The sequence below is a fragment of the Psammomys obesus genome, unplaced genomic scaffold (genome assembly GCF_907164565.1).
Source record: "Psammomys obesus unplaced genomic scaffold, mPsaObe1.curated_primary_1811, whole genome shotgun sequence".
NCBI classification, from domain to species: domain Eukaryota; kingdom Metazoa; phylum Chordata; class Mammalia; order Rodentia; family Muridae; genus Psammomys; species Psammomys obesus.
Genome location: NW_026596460.1, coordinates 6,073,435 through 6,094,346, shown reverse-complemented (window position 1 = coordinate 6,094,346; position 20,912 = coordinate 6,073,435). Strand labels below are relative to the sequence as shown.

Here is a 20,912-nt window from a genome sequence, read left to right as displayed (position 1 = left end):
GTTCTCATTTGATTAGCCACTTCACAATCTATAAAGATAGCTACTACCCCAACTGGATTTGGGGAAGCATTCTTATTTGATTGACTAATGTCAATTCCAAATATTCACGAATAGTTAATGTATTTTATCTACTACTCTTGTTTCATTTTAAAATTCTGTTAAGATTCTTCTAAAAAATTAAAGTGATTAATTTATTGCAGGTAACCCTGGAATATCTGAAGTGCTTGATATTGTAGATGTATGTCTTATTTTCCTTTTAAGAAGATATAAGAGAAAAACTAGGAGAAAATAGGAGAAATACGGGAAAAAGTGTTGTCCTGGAAATAAATTGTCCTAATTACTGATCAGAAAGGGGTTAGCAATGAAGCTGACTCAGAGGATGATAGTGTTGATGAAAATATAAAAAAAAAAGAGGTGGGGTGTTAAAGATGTTTAGGATATCACCATTGTAGCCATGTGGATTAGGAGGGTCATGGGGAAAAGAGCTGGATTTATGTTAAGATTCAGGGAGTTCTGCTGAAATCATTCCAGTGTAAACATCAAGGTCCAGAGAGGGGCTAGTAGGAGAGGCACATATTTGGGACATTTAACAAAGCTGCAAAAATGAATGTGCATTAGGCCTCTGTAGACAGTGTATACCATATGCAAAGAGAGCAGAGAATTAGAGCATGTATCTGCGCATATACCCCGCCTAGAGAAAGTTTGAGAAAGCAAATAAGTAATAAAGTATCTGTCAATGTTAAATTAAGGACTGTCTGGCTGGGTAACTGATTGCTAGTCAGTTATATGTACTACACAAAGATCACCACACTAAGTACCGTCTCCTTTGCAATTTCTCTATGCAACTTAGAATGCCTTCTGTGGAACTAGGTACTACCCCTAACACAGGATCAATAAAATGAGCACATATGGATGAATTTGTGCTTCAGACACCAGGGGGCAGTGTGGGATTTTCTGAAGACTATTCTGTGCCCCTTACAGAGAAGACACAAAACCTCAGACTGCTTGGATGCTCCAGGTGAGTTGGTTTAAACGAATAAGTTGAGATATCTGGGAAGACAGTTGAATAAAATATTAGATTTTTCAATCCCCAGAATATCCACCATAAATGCGAAACCTGAAATTAATTTGTTCTGGTTAAATGCATGATCAATAACTAAATGATCAACATCAACTTTTATTAAACATTTTCTGATTTTGCAGTTAGTGGAACAAGAAGAACTGTGACCATAGGAAGGAGGAAAAGGAAGGTAATTACAGGGAGATGAAGTTTAGAGAAACACAAAAGACACCCATAGAAGCATTGTGCTGCTAGCAACTAACATCATAGGTTTACTGGATATAACATGAACATAAAAGATCAGTTTTATTTACACAGACAACAGTCTCAGCACACAGTAGCAAACAGTTTAAAGGGAAACATTTCTTAAGCATATACAAATAGAGACACCCCAGGAATATACATCAAATAACAAAGGGTCAGCGAGGGGTATATGGGAAAGTTTGGAAAGAGAAAAAGGTGTGAAGAAATGATGCAATTATATCATAATCTCAAAAATAAAAAAAATATTTAAAATAGTGACAACATACAAAATTCAAAACTACCGGGAACAAATACACAAGAAGATAAGCATACATACACATTACTAGTTGGAAAGAATAGTGAGACAGACAGTCAAAAGCGATTAGTATTCAGGTGATACAAAGATAATAATGGGTAAACAATAGCTAATCAAACAAAAACTAATGTTGCCAAAGGACCATTTTGGGGTCATAAAAGAAGTCCATGAATATTCTCTTTGTAATAAGTAAATATAAATTAAAATTATATTTTGCCATAAGGCACAGTTTTAGTTTAATAGACAAAATTCGAGAAATGCTGAACATCAGTTACAGCCATGGATGTGGCTCACTAAAAATACTCATAAACTATTGGTAGAGTTGTTTGGCTTTATCATTTCAAAAATGATTTTGTTCTGTTGTGTAAAGTTAATGTGGCTGTTTGGATATTCCCAAGGTCAGAGCAAACCTTGCCATGTGTGCAGTCCAGACAAGTGTACAAGATACATAGAATATTGTTTGGAGCAGCACAAAAACTACTGTGGTAAAAGCATGAAGAATGGGTAATGAACTCCAGGAACTGAGTATAATGGAATGCGAAGTATGAATGGGAATGAATTGTCTACAATTGTACATATTCACATGAGTCTGAATGCAAGATAACATCCTAGATAATATTAATAGGTTAACTCTTCTTAGATAAATTTAAGTGACATACAAGATTGCATGAAATAATTCAATATTCATATATAAATATTAAGAACTACAATGAAAAATAAATGACAAGTGTAAATGTCAGCAAGTTAGCTTTCTGCACATTAACTGAATATGGTGAATTCTAAGAAGAGTAAAGACTCAAAACTCAGGACATGACCCAGCCCTTCAGCTTACTGGTTCAGTCAAGGCCATTTGTTTTATCAGTGTTCCAACTGCATCACATATTTGTCTAAATAATTTTGTAAATTTCAGTATTTAAATCTCTAAAGTAGCTTCTCTGTGGTATTATGCATGTGGCAAGAACTATAGTGCATATCCAGAAACTACTTAGAGTCGTTTACTACGATAAAGTGTAAAAAGCAAATTAAGTTTAAAAATCACATAAATAAATAAATAATACATAAGAAAATTAATTGAAAACAAGGAAAATATTAAGTCATAGGGGAAGATAAATAAAAGCAAGCCAAATCTCACATCATCGAGGACTCAGCTTCAACATCCCCTCCCACATCCTGTAGAATGTTTCTGCCTCATGTGTCTAGCAACTGTGCAGTCCATGAGAGTGATTATGCCATGAGCAGATTGCCTAAGGGTGGTGCAGAAACCTTAAGACAGTCAGTCGGGGTTTCCTCTGGGTCAACCATGCACTCCACACTTCTCTTCTGTGTGGCCCTTTTATTCTGGACTGCAAGTAAGTCCCTGTTTTTAGTGGCTTATATTCCAGTATCAACAGATTCTCTTACATCTCTGTCAATCGACTCACATTTGGACTTATCTTCAGCTTTATTTCCTTCCTCCACAGGCGCCGTGGACACAGGGGTCATTCAGAATCCTAGACATCTGGTCAAAGGAAAAGAACAGAAAGCCAGAATGGATTGCAGCCGCATAAAAGGGCATAGCTATGTTTACTGGTATTACAAGAAGCTGGGAGAAGAGCTAAAGTTTTTGGTTTACTTTCAGAATGAAGAAATTCTAGAAAAAACAGATATGTTTGACAAAAACATTTCAGCCAAATGCCCCACTGACAAACCATGTTTTATAGAGATCCAGTCCAGTAAGCCCACAGATTCTGCTGTGTACTTCTGTGCTAGCAGTTTATCCACAGTGCTGACTGTTGGCTTTTCTTAGAACACAAACTCATTATGGACCCCACTCAGGAAATAAGTGCTATGTTAGCTTGCTGAAAGCTAATAGAAACAGAATGTGAAAGAGTATGAGAGAGAAGGAAAATATGTAAATTATGGGTCTAGGTGAAAGAAAGGAGAGAGATGGAGAGAGAGAGAGAGAGAGAGAGAGAGAGAGAGAGAGACAGAAGCATGATGGGAAGAGAAGTACAGGGAGAGAGTAAAGTGGCTCAGTTTCCTGAATGTGCTGAATACAGGCAAGATTAACCAGGATTCACTGATTTTACTTTTTTTTTCCTTATCACCATAGATATAGATATATAGATGTTATATACAGAGATAGATAGATAGATAGATAGATAGATAGATAGATAGATAGCAGATAGATAGGTTGATAGAGATATAGAAGTTCCCCAGCATTTATTTTTTCCCAATATTTCTTTGTTGATGTCTTTGATATCAATAATAACACTTCAATATTGATTTGACATTTTTGCTATTCCATGTATTTGTTATTTTTTTGATGCATTTCATTTTATTGATATAGAATCTCATTTTTTGGCTTATTTTGGCTTGAATTCTCAACCTGTCTAAACTTCCTGAGTTCTGGGATTACAAACATCAACTACTGCATCCAACTTCTAAACATATTTTAATAAATTTATTAATTATTTTATAATATTAATCAGAAACCTATTTAGTAATTCATTTCTGCAAAGATTTGACATCAGATTAAACAAGAATAGTCTTTACACTTCTCAATTAAGACCACCCTCAGCAGATTACATAAAACCTTTCCAATATAAGGAGTCATGAAAATAATCAAAAAATCTAATGGGATCTATGAAACTATCAAAGTAAAACCCATCTTTTCACACAGTGAATATACAATAAAGCAAGTGTCTTCAACAATATCGGTGACTGTAGGCAGACCTTTGTGAATCCCTGATACCAGCTGTTTTTCACAAGAATCAGCTGTTCCCTGTTTCGCTTTAAGATGGACAATGCTCTTTCTAACCTGTCACAAAACTTGTAAAATTTATGCAAGATGCTCAGTGCTGGCAGCCATATATCACAGCTGTCAACAATAAAGAGGCGAGGCTGTGCTCTCCAGGAGCAGTGATTCCCACTTCCCCACTTGTTTTGCTGAGAACAAAACATTTTCTAAAAATAGTTCATTAATTTAATAGTATGTAAGCATTCACTTGAATAATTATCACAAGGAGTGGTGGGGGAGAAGGATCAGCTGATAAGTGAAAAAGCTATAATAATGAATTAATCTGACGGCAATTTGTTGCAGAAATAATTTGCTAACTAAGTTTCTTATGTACACAGAGTTTAACAGCATAGACTTCTTAGTAGTGAGATTTTTTTGTTTCTTTCAAAAGCCAGTTATTTTGTATGTAGCTACTTCGTTGAAGGTGTTTATCAGCTGAAGGAGTTCTCTGGTTGAATTTTTGGGGTCGCTCATGTATACTATCATATCATCTGCAAATAGTGATAATTTGACTTCTTCCTTTCCGATTTCTATCCCCTTGATCTCCTTTAGTTGTCTTATTGCTCCAGCTATGATTTCAAGTACTATGTTGAAGAGATATGGAGAGAGTGGGCAGCCTTGCCTTGTCCCTGATTTCAGTCAAATTGATTTAAATTTCTCTCTGTTTACTTTGATGTTGGCTATAGGCTTGCTGTATGTTGCCTTTATTATGTTTAGGTATGTACCTTGTATCCCTTATCTCTCTGAAACTTTAAACATGAACAGGTATTGGATTTTGTCAAATACTTTTTCAGCATCTAAGGGGATGACCATGAGTTTTTTTTTTTCTTTCTGTTTGTTTATGTGGTGGATTACATTGATGGATTTCCATATACTGAACCACCACTGCATGTCTGGGTTGAAGCCTACTTGGTTATGGTGGATGATATCTTTGATGTGTTCTTGGACTCAGTTTGGGAGTATTTTTTTTTAAATATCTTTGAGTCAATATTCATAGGAGAGACTAGTCTGACTTTTTTTGTTGTTGTTGGGTCTTTGTGTGGTTTAGGTATTAAGGTGACTGTGGCCTCATAGAATGAGTTTGGTAATGTTTCCTCTTTTTCTATTTTGTGAAATAGTTTGAAGAGTTTTGGAATTAGCTCTTTGAAGATCTGGTAGAATTCTGAGCTGAAACTATCTGGCCAGAGACAGTCTCTGACATGAACTCATTGACTGCTCCTTGATCACTTCTCCTTGGAGGAGTTACCTTGCCAGTCCACAGAGGAAGAGGATGCAGGCAGTCCTGATGGGACCTGATAGGCCAGGGTCAGACAGTAGGGAGAAAGGACCTCCCTTATCAGTGGACTAGGGAAGTAGATAGGGGAACAAAAGGGAGGGGGCTAAACTGGTATACAAAACGAATTAATAATGATAATAATAATAAAGAAAAAAACTGTTTTTGTTTTAATCACAGGTGTGGGTTATGGGGCGGGTTCAGATTGTCCAGAGCAGCTGACTATACAGTGTCTCGTGCTCTGGCAGGGGCCTGGTTTGTGCCAGCTGCAGATAGTTTAGTTCTGGGAACTCTTGAGAGGGTATAAATGAGAGAGGCCTGAGAGGGCCCATGGCAGCTGCTGCTCCCCTGCTAGGTCATTTTGCTGTGTTTGCTATTGCTGGATTGCTGTTTGCTGAATGGCTGCAGATTCTGAGGACAAAGATTGGACTTGCCTCAAGGAATTCTATATCCCAAATCATCAGGGAATAGCCTGTAGACGACTCCCCCTTTCCTCTCTAATTCTCTTTCTCTCCTTCCTAGTGTTGGGAGGATGGAAGGGATTACTGTGAAATAAGGATTGGAAGGGAGGTTGAGGTATAAGAACACAATAAAATAGATTTTATAATGTAGGCCAACACTTCTTCATCATTTATCCCTTTGAGTTATCTTTAAAGTATGCTACTGCCTAACAATAAATACAACAAAGATCTTGGATCCACTAGCACTGTATGTATTTCTCTCAAAAAATGCGGACTAATATGTATATTACCATATCCTATCATTGAGTTATGGGGCATATTTTTAGTTAATAACACACATTAGTTCAAAGAAAAATTTTTAAGGCAGTGTCTCATTGTGTAATATAGGCTGTCCTAGAATGTCCTATGTGGACAAGGCTGTTCTTGAAAATCACAGAGACCCTTCTGCCTGTCCCTTCTGATGTTAGGATCCCAAGGAAATAAGCAGATAGTGTGTTTCTTTCCGTGATTCTAGTTAGGGATATTTTTTGATGATTACATGATTTCTTAACACAAAGTCCAGTCTTTCATTCTGAGGTTATGTGCCGTCATTGCACAAGACAGTGATGCTCCTCAGGAATCACGGACATGTGAGGATGATGATGGTAATGAGGATGACGCAGATAATGGGTAGTGTGGCTGATAGCAAATAGACTGCGTAGAAGGCTGATGATGCAACTCTCCTTCTTGTTCTCAAGAACAGGATGTGATTTTGGTAAATGCTTGTTCTATTTTGAGTCCAAATACCAGTACAAAGTAACAGCTACTGTTACCGTTGGACAGCACTAGGAATCATATACACATTGGATTTTGTAGGCTATGCATGCTTCCTAACATTTTTCTATGCATGGCTTCACGCGTGAAGCATATTCTTTCCCGAGGCAGACATTTTTAACCCATGATCTCTGGGCCTCTAAAAACTGCACAGATAAAATTTAGAGAATACACAGGTTTGAATGAAAAAAAAATATATCTTTATTTTTCAATGATGTCTAGCTGAAACACATCATTTCCTGCTACAATAAAAATACTGAGTAAAAAATAACAGTTTTGGTTATATCTGTGACAGACTTGATAATGTAAATCACATTCATTTTCCTTTGCATATATATTGCACACATTACAGGTATTTGACAATCAAATTCTTCCACATTACATTACGTAGAGTAAATACCATTTATGTCCATCACTGCTGTGAAATCATGGCAGTTTTCAGATTAATCAGCTTATATTTCATTTACTTTGAAGTCGTCTATATATTAGTACATCATAAAAGTTTAAAGTAGTATTTTGACATCTGCATTTGGAAAGAGTTGTAATATTATGAATTTCACTTTATACCTTTAGATGTTATTTTCCAAAGGATTTTTTGGGGTTGTCAAACTGACAAAAATGAAGAGGCCCTTATACTGGATGAGGCTTGCACCTCATTGGTATGACTGAAAGACTAAACCTAAGATTTAGCAACTGGAAGTAATTACATAGATATTCTCAATAAAGAAGAATTCTCATTCCTTCTCTCCTTCTCCTTCCAGGGCCACTTCCTACCTCTTTCCTTTTTCTTGTAATCATGGTGTCTCTGACTTCTCCTTTCTTCAGCATGTAACACAAACAACTACGAAGTCATTATATTCCAATCAAAAGATGAAATGAAAGCAGTAGACCTTGTATTACTGATGACCTTGGCTCAAATATAAAGTAACATTTGTTTAGTAGATTAGCAGCGTTTGTTAAGAAATGATTAACGTCCTTTCTGTTTACTTAAGACTCTTGAGAAGAACCTATTTCATACCATAAATTTACACTGTTCAAATTCTAATTAAAATTTAGTGCTGGAAAATATTCTCATTAGCAGGTAAAATCCCATATCAGTACAAGTCTGATTTTTCTTGACATAGTATTAAATTCTTAATGCTTTTTTTGATTAGAGTACCATATCCTAAAATTAATGATAACAAACATAAATATGCTTGTTTTTAGCTAAGAACTGCTCTAAATTTTCTATGTTATTTTGAGATAGATATATAACAGAAGAGAAAATTGTATCAAAGAGGGGTCAAGTAATGTTAACAAGGATGCTTAGCAGGAACGTGGCAGGAAGTAGGACTCCCCTACTTCCAGTCCTTTGCTCTAATCTATATAGTGAGGCTTAGGCTCTTCCATGGTTGCTACGCCTCCAGGAGCAATCTCACCACATTCACCACATCAATTGCTTATGGTAAGCACAGGCACTGGATAAAAGGCTTTCTAAAAGGAAATGACGGTAGCTCTGAACTGCCTCCTATGGGCGGGTTTCTTCATCTCAGAAATATTAGTGGGAATGAGGGAGTGAGCAGAGTCTAGAAGGTGCAGGTGTGTGCCTTCCCAGCGCTGACTGCAGCAATCACACAAACACATGACATTCTGAGTATAACTTTGGCCACAAAATAAGCGATACCAGCTAGCCCCATTTGGTATTTTTGCATTTAGAAGGGATATACAAACTTCCCGAAGCAGAAGAAGTCACAAGACTGGATCTTCTTCAACCCTTCTCTCACCATCAGAAAGACTAGCTGCGACAGTTGACGTGCATCCGTGGCAAATTCTACGCATCCTGCTGTGCAGGGCACATGGATTCCAATTTCCCAGAGTCCATGATGGAGCTACAGAGAGATTTTGTCATTGAAACTGGCAATTATATGATTTGCATTTTGATAATTTTTTTTCTCTTTGGAGCAGGTGAGTCTGAGTTCAACACAAAGTAAATCCCTTCCCAGGTTTGCCAGATCCCTGCCCCACACCTCCTTTTCCCAATAGCATAACACTTCCTTCTAAACACAGTCCTCAGTCCGTGTCTCTTTTGCCCACTGGATCTATGGATGTTACAGTCTTTCAGACAACATCCTTATTCAGTGGAACTTGACAGAATTGGCTCTAGGGTTTCAACAGAACTGTCTATAATGCCGTGTACTGGTACCAGCAGGACCTAGAAAAAGGAATGAAACTGGCTCATTGCTCAGCAGTTGAAAAGGATGCTCAGAGTGAAGATGTGAAGCTACTGCATCTCTCTAGAAGAGTTGGATTCTTTTCTCTTACCATTTAGTTGACCCACACCAACCAAATGGCTTTGTTCCTCTGTTCTGGTAGTACTCACAATGTCACAGGTCAGTCCCCTTGGTGCAACAAACTCTCCAGCCTTGCTCTCTTAACATATCCTCATTTACTCTATCTATTCTATTAGCTATTATTCCCTGTTCTACCTGCTGAATTCTCACAAACTGCTTCTGAGAAAAATTCCACAAAACATGCTTTTGTTTTGAGGATATACTCTGTCATGCTACTCTTTTCAAACACTGAAGTTAGCTGAACAGTAAAAAGATTAATCCACAGAGCTAATAATCAAACTGGTACATAATCAGAATGGACTCTAACAAGACTGAATATAATATAGTAGTAAATAAGACTCTAATTGGACTTCCTTGGGAGGTCAGCGCGCATACCCACTTTTTTGTTTGTTTTTTTGTTGTTGTTTTTGTTTTTTTCTGGTTGGCATAGAAGAAGCTAAAAGGAGGCCATATCTTAACTTTTCCAGACTAAGCTGGCCTTGATCAGAATATGATAGAAAAGGGGAGTGAGTAACATCTACGAAAGCCTATCGAAGAAAGCAACATTTGGAGAGCAATTATCAAACAGGAAGCTGGCATACTTTGTCTAATAGGACAAGTTTGAGAAAGTAAACTGAATATGGTTTTGTTGTTGTTGTTGTTTAGGTTGAGTTCCGGGCTTTGTAGCCTTTGCCTTTCCTCAGCAAAGACAGGTTATCAATTTTTTTTTCTCCCATTGACATTGGTTCTGTAGAAAGACCACAGTTTAAAATGAAACAGGATCTTGTCAACAATAGTGATTCTCATTTGAGATGAAAAGGTTCTCAGTGGTTTAATAGGACACGGGGTGAACTTGAAGTAGGATGTAAAGTATCTCAATATGAAATGAAGATGTAGTATAGCTGGAATATGGTTTAGATTCAACAGAACTCAGTATATAAAGGATCAAACTATGGGCCCAGAAATTCCATCAAAAATATGAATATAAAAAGCAGAGAAAAATATCTTGGAAATGCAAAATATAGTTTTCTTGTAATTAGGGATATTAAAGTAACCAAAGGGCTGGGAGCAATCATTTTGTAAAATAAAGGTGTAAAGGAAGAATAATATTTGATATTTCTAAGAAAATGAGAAAAAAAACAAACAAACAGAAAGGTCCCAAAATTGAAATTGATCAAAGGCATGTCTGGGGAGTAGGTGGAAGTGTCTGACATGCTATATGCTAGCTTATACTGGTTAGTAGGACTTTTCTTTTTTATTATTATATATTATTTATTATAATTTATTCACTTTGTATCCTGGCTGTAACCCCATCCTTCATCTCCTCCTGGTTACCTCCTCCTTTCCTCTTCTTCTCCTATGCCCCTTCCCTAGTCCACTGATAGGCGAGGTCCTCTTCCCCTACTATCTGATCATAGCCTATCAGGTCTCATCACGACTTGCTGCACCCTCTTCTTCTGTGGCCAGGTAAGGCTGCCCCTCTCTCAGGGGGAAGTGATCAAAGAGCTAGCCATAGAGTTCATATCAAAGACAACCTCTTTGTCTCTTACTAAGGAACCCACTTGGAGACTGAGCTGCCTATGGGCTACTTCTGAGCCTGGGGTCTAGGTCCTCAAGTGAAGATTCTTTATACTATATTCAGAAAGACACAAGCTATGGATTACACACACACACACAAACTCATACACACAACCTGTAAAGCTCAATGAATCAACATGAGTCAGCTCCCACAGCTGCTCATAGAACCTGGGAGTATGGATGGCTGAGGGGCGTATGAAGGGCCTGTGGATAGAAACATGACATCTTTCCTAACCTGTTACTTCACAGAATTTCTTTTAAAGTTTAACGTGTTTAAATCACTGATATTTTTAGAAAATTAAATCAAAGAAAATTAAAAATTTACAGGATCTCAAAAAATGATCAAAAATTTTATTGAATTTTTATATGGATTGAAATTTTATATGCAAAGTCAAAAAAGTCCTTGTTTTGTACTCATTTAAACAGTTTTAAAATGAAAACATCTATGTTAAGATTTACTCTTTACTAGTGTATGTTAATTGTAAAAAAGCAGTGTACTGTATTGGGACATTTTGGCATATGTATATAAGGTGCATTGAGCATACTTATCCCTTACGATGTATAGATCCCTTCTTATTGGGTTGTCTTCATAATTCCTAATAGTAACTTTTCTTTCACATCTTAAAAATTCATATACAAGAGGAAACATACAATATGTTCTGAATCTTTCTGAGTGTGGTATCATTTAACAGGTAGCTTTTGGTTGTATAAATTTTCCTATAAACAACGTGCTTTCACTCTTATAAATGTCTGTATAACATTCTATTGTATATATGCTGCATTTTCTTTATTTATTCACTGATAGATATCTTTATGTATTCCATAACTTTGTTATTGTGCAACTTGTCCACAAAAAAAAAAAACATGGTTATTCAGGTTATATCCTCTTCATGTAAGCTTTATTTCCTTTGACTCTAGACCCAGGAGGATTATAGCTTGACCATATGGCAGTTCTATCCTTATTCTTTTGAGTACTGATTTTCATAAAGGTGGCACTAGGAGATGAAAACAGTACATATTTTTAAAGATCAGTTTTCTTAATTTATCTAATGTAATCAAGTCAATCAAATATGAATGGGCTTTCTTACAGTTTGATAAGATAAATCTTAAGATTACGTGGAACCGTAAAGGGTCAAGAATAGCCAAGGCCGTATTGGTGTAAAAGAAGCAAATAAGAGACATGAGTTTGACAAAAGTAATATTTAACAGAAATAGTAACCCACAGAGATATTACGTATAGATGAATACTATGAATATTATGTATACATGAATAGATCAAGGTAAAAATCTTGTGTATTTATGAACAGAAGTAAAAATGCAGGTGAATAATAGATTTTTCAACAAATAATGGTGGGAAAGTGAATATATGCACATAAAAAATGCAACTGGACTATTAATTCACAATGCAATTAATTCAAGCCGCAATTAATTCAAGTGGTAGAGGAATGCATGTAATGAAATCATGAACTTTCGGTAATGTACTATAGTAGCAATGGTTTGGTTCTCACAGCAAGCAAGTATTTACAAATCTTCTTCATTATTAGAGTCAAATTGATGAAAGTGGCTGTATCAGATTGATATAATTATCAAAGTTAAACATACAAGATTTAAAAATTAGCTATATGCTATAGATATCTATATTTTATCCATATCAAATTTGTATTGCTCTCAACATTATGTATTCAGGAAAGGTTAGTACAGAGAACTTCACAAATTAATTAAGAAATGCAATACACTTGAAAAATAGGCAAAATGGAATTTTTAGTAAAGTTACAGATAGGCACACACACTGTCTATTGATCCCATCCCTGATAAATCATTTTCTTATATGTGAGAATAAGACAAGAATATTTAGTGTAGCATTGCTTACAGTGGCAAAACATGAAAATCCCTAAATGTACATTGACTATCCAAGGGATAAATAGATGATAGTAATTATCACACAGAAAATTAAAGAAAGTGAAAGTTAACTAAAAGTGAGCACAAGAGTAAAACAGTATTTTATAAATTTAGATGAAAACTACATTGCAGAATGTCAAATAGTCTAAAAACTGTAAAACCAAATAATAATTTGTTATGTTAGGCAGTAAAATGTAAGAGACATAAAAAAGCCAGGCATCTTAGCGCATGGCTGCTATTTCAGTACCCTGGAAGATGGGGCCAAGAGTCAAGGGAATCAGGCCGTCCTCATCTACACACTGAGTTTGGGTTTGAGGACAGTCTGAGCTACACATGTGACACGATTTCATAAAATAAAAATTGAAGAAGGGCAGCTCTCAGCAAACATGTCAATCTTATTTAAAAAACAAAACAAAACAGAGAACATGGATGCAGAAGAAAACAAGAGCTTTCAAAACTTGTGATAACTATTTCCTAACACAAATTAACTACTTGAGTGTTTAGTCAGTTGGTGTATTATCAAACTTTGATCAATGTATTTGATGTCAGTTTAGACGATGACGGAATCTTCAGTTTAATGAGAAAGAAGAAAAAAAATCCATAGACATACGTACTTCTAGTTGTTAACCTAGTCCCCTAGAATGAGAATAGGAAAGAGTGAGAAGAAAATAAAGTCAAAACTTCACAAAAAGATTGTACAACTTAAAAGGAACAGTGATTGAAAACTCGGACAAGAAGAAGTGGGGTTAACTAAAACAAACTCTAGTAAATTGAACAAGCTGGAAAACAGAATAAAATATTAGTGGTTAGTCACAAAAATATGAAAGAGTAGTAATGATAGGGCACAGGTACACAACGTTAGATGGCAAACAAAAACAATATCCATCTGTGATATAAACACCAATACACAAGTTAATGAGAAACCATGCTTAGGAGACAATCAAGAAACACTGAACATAAATGGTCCATAATATGAATATACATCGACAGGGAAGGATAAAATTAGCTAAAAGGGCATTATCAGAGAACAATTAAAAATCAATTAGTAAAAAGTAATGTGGCTCAGTCTATATACATACATGCAAAAATTAGTATGGTTTTGCACACACATGCATGCTCATGAAAAAGGTGACTGAGAAAGAGAGCTTCAGAGGTTATCACTAATGCACCAACAGTCTGGTCTTTGTCTGGTAGTCATAAGATGCTTTGTGCTGTGACTAATTTTACTTTTAGCTGTCTAAAATATGCATGTGCTGTTTGTATTAGTTATAAAAAACAAATTTATTTACTCTGTTAAAAATTTCCTTCTATATTGTGAAATGTGTCAGCAAAATCATGTGTGTAAAGTAGTGTCTTTGAATCTTAAAAGGGATCATGTTACAGGAAAGGCACAGACAGTCTGACACTTCCTTTTGCTAGCCAATGCAATCATGAACACGAGGCTTCTCTGCTGTGTAGCCTTCTGTCTCCTGAGAGCAGGTCATTCTGGTTTTGGGATTCTTGATAGTAGCTCCAAGCCTCCTCCTCCTCCTCCTTCTTCTTCTTCTTCTTTTTTTTTTTTTTTTTTTTTTTTTTGTTATGATTACTTCTTGGGCCACTTGGACTTTTTCATGCTTTCTGTTTTCTTATCTTCTAGGCTCTTTGGGTGGCCAGATTATCCAGACACCACGACATCTGTTCAAAGGGAATGGACAGAAGGCAAATATGAGCTGTACCCCTGAAAAGGGGCATACTTTTGTTTATTGGTATCAACAGAAGCAGGACAAAGAGTTAAGGTTTTTGATTTCTTTTCAACGTCAAGATGTTCGTGACAGTATCGACCTCGTCAAGGAGCGATTCTTGGCTGAGTGTCCCGTAAACTCACCCTGCAGCCTGGAAATCCAGTCCTCTGAAGCAGGAGACACCGCACTGTACCTCTGTGCCAGCAGTCTCTCCACAGCGCTGAAATGTGCATTGACTTTAGTGCACAAACCCTCCATGGAGCCCACTCAGGAAACAGGTGATGGGCTGGAAGGAAGTAACAGAAATTAACTGGAGCCAGTGTGAACAACAGATTTCACAGGACCTAGAAAATGCCTAAAGGTGGAGCGACTTTTCTGAAAGATGGTGGGGCCTGAACTGGGAAGAATGGTGCTTTTCTCCTCTTTTCTCTGCTTTGTGTGTTTCTGTTTGTGTCTACTACCTATCTCTTTTCATGTAGTACTCATGGTAAAAGTAATGTGGTCACCAAAGATGCCAAATTCACTTTCAGCATTCTACCATGCTGATAAAGATCAACCTGGCTTATCCAGAGTATGAATTTAACAATCTCAAAAGAGTGGATTGTGATGATCTAGCTTTCCCTTCTCAGGGAACACCCACCACCAGCCATGTGTGCATGGGTTTTAGGTTGCATAAATGTTATCTTATTATGTCTGTTCTCTAGATTTTCACTCTGCTCCCAAGCTCAAGGTAAGAGAAACACTCCATGTTTCTGTGTGCCCTTCACAAATGCATTTCTTCCAGAAAAGTATTTCAATTTTTTGGTAAGCACAAAATACTGAATACTAAAACATTTTATAGGCCGTTATCATCCTTGTATGATATATATCCAGAAATGTGATTATTGATAAATGAAGGATTATAAGGAGGTGCATTTTATGTACTTCCAGATTATGAGAGGACTGTTGAGACTCACTGTTGGCTCCATTCTTAACACAGAATTTCAAAGACCTTCTCACAAACCCCGTATCTCCCTAAGATGTTTCCCACCAATCAAGGATGGCCACTTAAGCAGTTCCAAGTGGAGATTTTCCATCTCTTTCTCTCTCTAAAGACACTGCCAGTTTTATCATAAAGTTGAAGAGGCTGATTTCAGAAACATAAAGTCAATACTTCAATAGAAAAGGGCAAGGGGAAGAAAGACGAGAAGGAAGGTGCTGTGGTAACTAGGCCCTGGGATCCAAGCAGGCAAAAAGCAGGAAGAATTCAAGTGTGAGGCCAGTCATAGATGAAAATTTATGTTTTGTAAAGAGAGAGACACTAATGAATTAAGAGTATTAGCATTACCCAAAGTAATACATTATATTAATTTGGATATCCTCCCTTAACTCCTCCCAGTCACACCCTCCCTCCCTCTTCCCCAACACCTTCCCCTAGTCCACTGAAAGGGGGAGTTCCTCATTATTGCCATATGACCATAGCTTGTTAAGTCTCATCAGGACTGCCTGGATCGTCTTCCTCTGTGGCCTGGCAAGGCTGCATCACCAGGGACAAGTGATCAAGAGCAGGTAATGACATTCATGACAGTTCTGCATGAGTGAAATATTAGTAAGTTTTGTGAACAGGGCAAGGAAAGCCTTCCCTTCTGTTACCATAAATTTCTTTGGTGGCACATGAGACAGTAACATAACAATCGCATCTGCAAAGGGGTCAGTTCACAGGAAGGTTGTGCACGAAGCCTGCAAACACAGCATTGTTAAGTAGCTTCATGTAACTATTTTCTCTTCTGTCTATCTCTTGCTTTTCTCTCTCCAATTACTTTCCTACTTATTAATCCAGTCTTCATGGGGGAAGAGTAAGACAGTCTACAAAGACAAGTTCTATTGGTCTCATTCTACCCAGCTAATTAAACATTAACTTCGTTTTTGTGATCTGAGGTTGAAGACCAAATTGATTTGTGAAGATCTGGGCAAGACTATGTCTCAGAAAACCCATTGTAGATACATACGTATCTATTTTAATGCCATGTAAGTTATTTTAATAATGATTCAAATTTGACACTTTGATTCCACTCCCCCTAAGCTGAAAATGAGTGAAACACCCCATGTTTCTATGCACATATCCTATCTGGTTTGTTTTTTCCCCCACAGGTGCACAATATTTCCTCCACATCCAGTTATTCCAGGAAATAAACCAAGTTCCTTCTAACTCATTGACAGCATTGAAAACCCTGGACTGAACATGCCATGAACTTTAAAAATCTCCCATAGTACTGTACAGTCAGAAACATGAGGGTTGAGGCACAGTCTGTTGCGTATATGACTCACTGTACATATTTTAAAAGCTTCGCTTTATCCCTAGACCCACATGGCTAAGCACCGCATATCTGCTCCTGACACAGCCCAGTGACTAGACAGACAAAGACAATCTAGATGTGACAGTAGGTTCAGTGGATTCCATAATCTTTGAATTTCTCAGATGTGTTTTGTGATAAAGATACAGATGATGACTGAAGAATAAATAAAATCAATGATTCAACAGGAGAGAAGAAGGGAGAGACAGACATGTATAAAAGTATATAAAGGAGCAAGTGTATTTTTTGAGATGACCCAGGCCTTTAATTGATGGGCTACATAGCTGATGTTGAAAGAAAGAATGAGAAAATTCTAAAATATCATTATATTATAAAAATATAATTAATAGATTAAAGGTATAATCATTTCCTAAAAGTAACATGATATTTTAAATTTTGTACTTTGTTTATTTTAATGCTTCTTACTGTTATGACAGCAAAATAATGGTAAACTTATTTTAATTGAATAAAACTTAACTAATTATATTTATTGATTACAGGAAAGTTTCTGGTGCTATGAACTGCTTTGGTGGTAACATGAAGCAATAATGTAAAGACTGAGTCTACCTAGGGCTGATGTCACAGGGGGGTTGTTGAGGAAGCGTGAAAACTCCACATCCTTTGCTGCTCCAGTGTAGCCATGGGCGCACAGCTCCTCTGCTCTGTAGTGCTATGCCTCCTGGGGGCAGGTGAGACCTAAGCTCCCAAGAAGAGTCTTGTTTGACCCAAATGATTTTCCTTCCTGGAGTCTCTTCCTAGCCTGTGTTCACATTTTCTGATTAATTTTCTTCTAGGCTCCTTTTATGCTGCAGTTACTCAGACTCCAAGACATCTGATCAAAATGAAAGGAGAGAAAGCAAAGATGAACTGTACCCCTGAAAAGGAGCACACTGCCGTGTTCTGGTATCAACAGACACAGAGCAGAGAGTTAAAGTTCCTAATTTACTTTCAGAATCAACGGCCTGTTGATCAAATAGACATGATTAAGGAGCGATTCTCAGCTGAGTGTCCCTCAAGTTCACTCTGCAGCCTGGAAATCAAAACTTCTGAGGCAGAGGACACTGCACTGTACTTCTGTGCCAGCAGTCGGTCCACAGTGCTAAACTGTGCACTTCCTTCAGTTCACAAACCCTCCATGGTGCCAACTTAAGAAGCAGGTGATGCTCAGGGTGGGAAGGGAGTCAGAGAAACTAGCTGGAGCCAGTGTAAACCACAGCAGACTTCACATGAAAGAGAGCGATTAGGAGAGACACTTCTAAAGGTTTTGTTTTTCTGACCCTTCGTACCATGTGATCTCTGTAGTGAGAATGAGATGGTTACCAGTTTCATAAAGTTAGTTGGTCTCATGTTCGTATAGTCCTAAGTTTATTTACTTCTGAGCCCATATTTAAAATCTTAAGAGAAAATGGGTTGGCAATAATTTAGTCATGATTTTCTTAGTGAACATTTAACTCTACCCACATATGTAGTATCCTAAGGTCATACATATGTATCATATGTGTATACACATGTATCATGTACATGTGTATCATATACAAATATATCATAATATGATACATACTATGATGCATAATATGATATATATGTAGTATCATAAGATCACACAATGTTGTTTGCTTGCATTTCCCCCAGAACTTATGTAGAGCAAAACACTTCATGTTTCTGTGTGCTCCTCCAGCTTCTCCCTTCTAAATAGAAGGAAATATTAAAAATCTGCTTTTTCCAGAAAGGAAATAAGTATCCACAGCTTCCTCTCAGCACTGAAATGCTTATACATAACATACCATAGGACAATTACAGTAACTTCATAGTATTTCATGCCCTGGCATTTGGCATTTGAGTGTTAAAACATGAGTGTTGAAACATAGAGTGCTAAGACATGGAATGCACTATGTGTCTTCTATTTTACACACACACATGAAACCAAAGGAATATTCATAATTAATGTATGTTCCAGTCACGGTGTGAAACACACAAGCCTCTCTCCCATATCTTCATCTCTCCAACTGTCATTATCCAATGACAAGATCCGTTTCTAACACTGACAGTAGCTTTACCATATTCCATAAACTTTTGTGGCTCTGTCCCAAGACATCATCAGTTTTTTTATAAAGATGTAAATGAATATTTAAATAATGTCAATAATTTAATACGTAATAATAATGATTTTGATGGAGTAATATATGCAGAGAATAGAGAGAGAAATCTGTTGTGGCAGTTTGAGCCTGTAATCTTAACAATGGGGCAGCGAGAGAGAATCAATAATGTATTAAGAAAATAGAAGGGAGATTATGTATGTAATGAAATTGTATAGTACTGTAAGCATTGTCCAGCAGTAATATATCTTAATTCTGATATTCTTATAATTTCATGACTTTACAAAATGCGAATGTTAGTAAAATTCACATAAACTGTTCTGAACGAACAAAGAGTCGTAGAGCTATATTCATGAAGATGAATGAAAGCTTTTTTTCTGATACTGAGAACTTTCTCAGCGGTAACAAAAAGCAGAAACATCATAGTTGAGTCTGCAAAGGGTCATGTCACAGGAAGGTGGCAGGTGAATCGTGAACACACCGCGTCCTCTGCTGCCGTAGTGTGGCCATGTCTGCACGACTGTTTTGCTGGGTGGTGCTTTGTCTCCTCTGGGCAGGTGAGTACTGAGAACAAAGGGAAAGGTCTTGCCCTCACACTCCAAACTACTGTTCCCAACCTTATTCCTTTTCAGAATCCCTCCTGCGCTATTCTCATTTTCTGTTTCCTCCTCCTCCAGGATCTTTTGATGCTAAAGTAACCCAGACTCCAAGATATCTGATCAAAGAGAAAGGACAGAAAGCAAATATGAGCTGTTTCCCTGAAAAGGGGCATACTGCCTTTTACTGGTATCAACAGGACCAGAAAAGAGAACTTAAATTGTTGATTAACTTTCGAAATGAAGACATTATTGAACAAACAGACGTGGTCAAGAAGCGATTCTCAGCTAAGTGTCCTTCAAACTCACCCTGCAGTCTGGAAATCCAGTCCTCTGAGGCGGGAGACTCAGCACTGTACCTCTGTGCCAGCAGTCAGTACACAGTGCTGAAATGTGCACTCCCCTCAGTGCATGAACCCCACTGTGCACACGACTCAGGAAGTGGGCAATGCCAGAAACTGGAAGACAGTAACAGAAAATTACTAGGTCTGGCACCAACCACAGCAGATTTCATGCAAGGCTGGAGGGCTTTTAGATTCACGGGAGCAACGGGCTGACATTTCTGAAGCAGGCCATGTCTGGGATAGCTGTTCTTCATACCACATTATTCTCCTTTCTCTCCTACCTCGTGCTTGTCTGAACCTACCCACCATCACTCTCCTTTCACACAATGCTCACGGCTGGAATAAGAAAGTCACTGAAGTTTGCAGCTTCCCTTGGCATCTTTCTATCATATTGATGTTGATTAGTATCAGTTTTGAATGTGTATTTGAGATGTAGTTATTAAGAAAATATTTAAGTGTGTGTGGGGTGCATTGTAAATGCATACACATGTACACATTTGAGTGCAGATGCATATGACGTCCGCAGAGGATATCACATCTCTTGGAGCCTGAGCTACAGACCGTCGTGAGCCACCTAATGAGAGTGCTGAGCTCTGAATTACTGTCTCTCCTGGAGCCAGATGCCCTTAACTGCTGATCATTTCTCTAGCCTCATGAATTTGTGCATAAATCTTAAGAGAAAAAAAGAAATATTTATGGTCTACTCATTCTTTTCTTTTTAAAATTATTTTTATTTTCTTTCTTATTTATTTTACATCCCAAGGGTGCCCTTTCCCTTTTCTCCTCCCAGTTCCCCCCTTTTCCCTTCCCCCATCACCCTTTCCCTTCTTTCTTTCTCCCCATATCAAGCTTCCCCAGCACATCAAGTCAATCAGGGCAGAGCACATCTTCATCCCCTGAAACCAGACAAGGCAACCCTGCCAGGGGGAAGTGATCCAAAAGCAGGCAATAGAGTCCATGTGAGAAACAGCCTGCCCCCTCCACTTGCCGGGTAACCCACATGAAGACCAAGCAACCCATCTGCTATGTGTGTGCAGGGGGCCTAGGTCCAAGTCATGCACATCGTTTTCTTGAGAAGGACCCTATTCATG

The 20,912-nt window shown here is 37.4% G+C and overlaps 4 gene segments (V, D, J or C); all 4 read left to right on the top strand.

Moving 5' to 3' along the window:
* Positions 1-2,919: 2,919 nt before the first annotated feature.
* LOC129669951 (probable non-functional T cell receptor beta variable 23-1) lies at positions 2,920-3,405 on the top strand. The segment is given in 2 exon segments: positions 2,920-2,968; positions 3,080-3,405. Coding segments are annotated over 2 exon segments (375 nt in total).
* Positions 3,406-14,161: 10,756 nt separating this feature from the next.
* On the top strand, positions 14,162-14,762 carry LOC129669950 (probable non-functional T cell receptor beta variable 23-1). The segment is given in 2 exon segments: positions 14,162-14,210; positions 14,368-14,762. Coding segments are annotated over 2 exon segments (444 nt in total).
* Positions 14,763-17,425: 2,663 nt separating this feature from the next.
* On the top strand, positions 17,426-17,935 carry LOC129669948 (probable non-functional T cell receptor beta variable 23-1). The segment is given in 2 exon segments: positions 17,426-17,474; positions 17,580-17,935. Coding segments are annotated over 2 exon segments (405 nt in total).
* Positions 17,936-19,389: 1,454 nt separating this feature from the next.
* LOC129669947 (probable non-functional T cell receptor beta variable 23-1) lies at positions 19,390-20,034 on the top strand. The segment is given in 2 exon segments: positions 19,390-19,438; positions 19,559-20,034. Coding segments are annotated over 2 exon segments (525 nt in total).
* Positions 20,035-20,912: the final 878 nt, after the last annotated feature.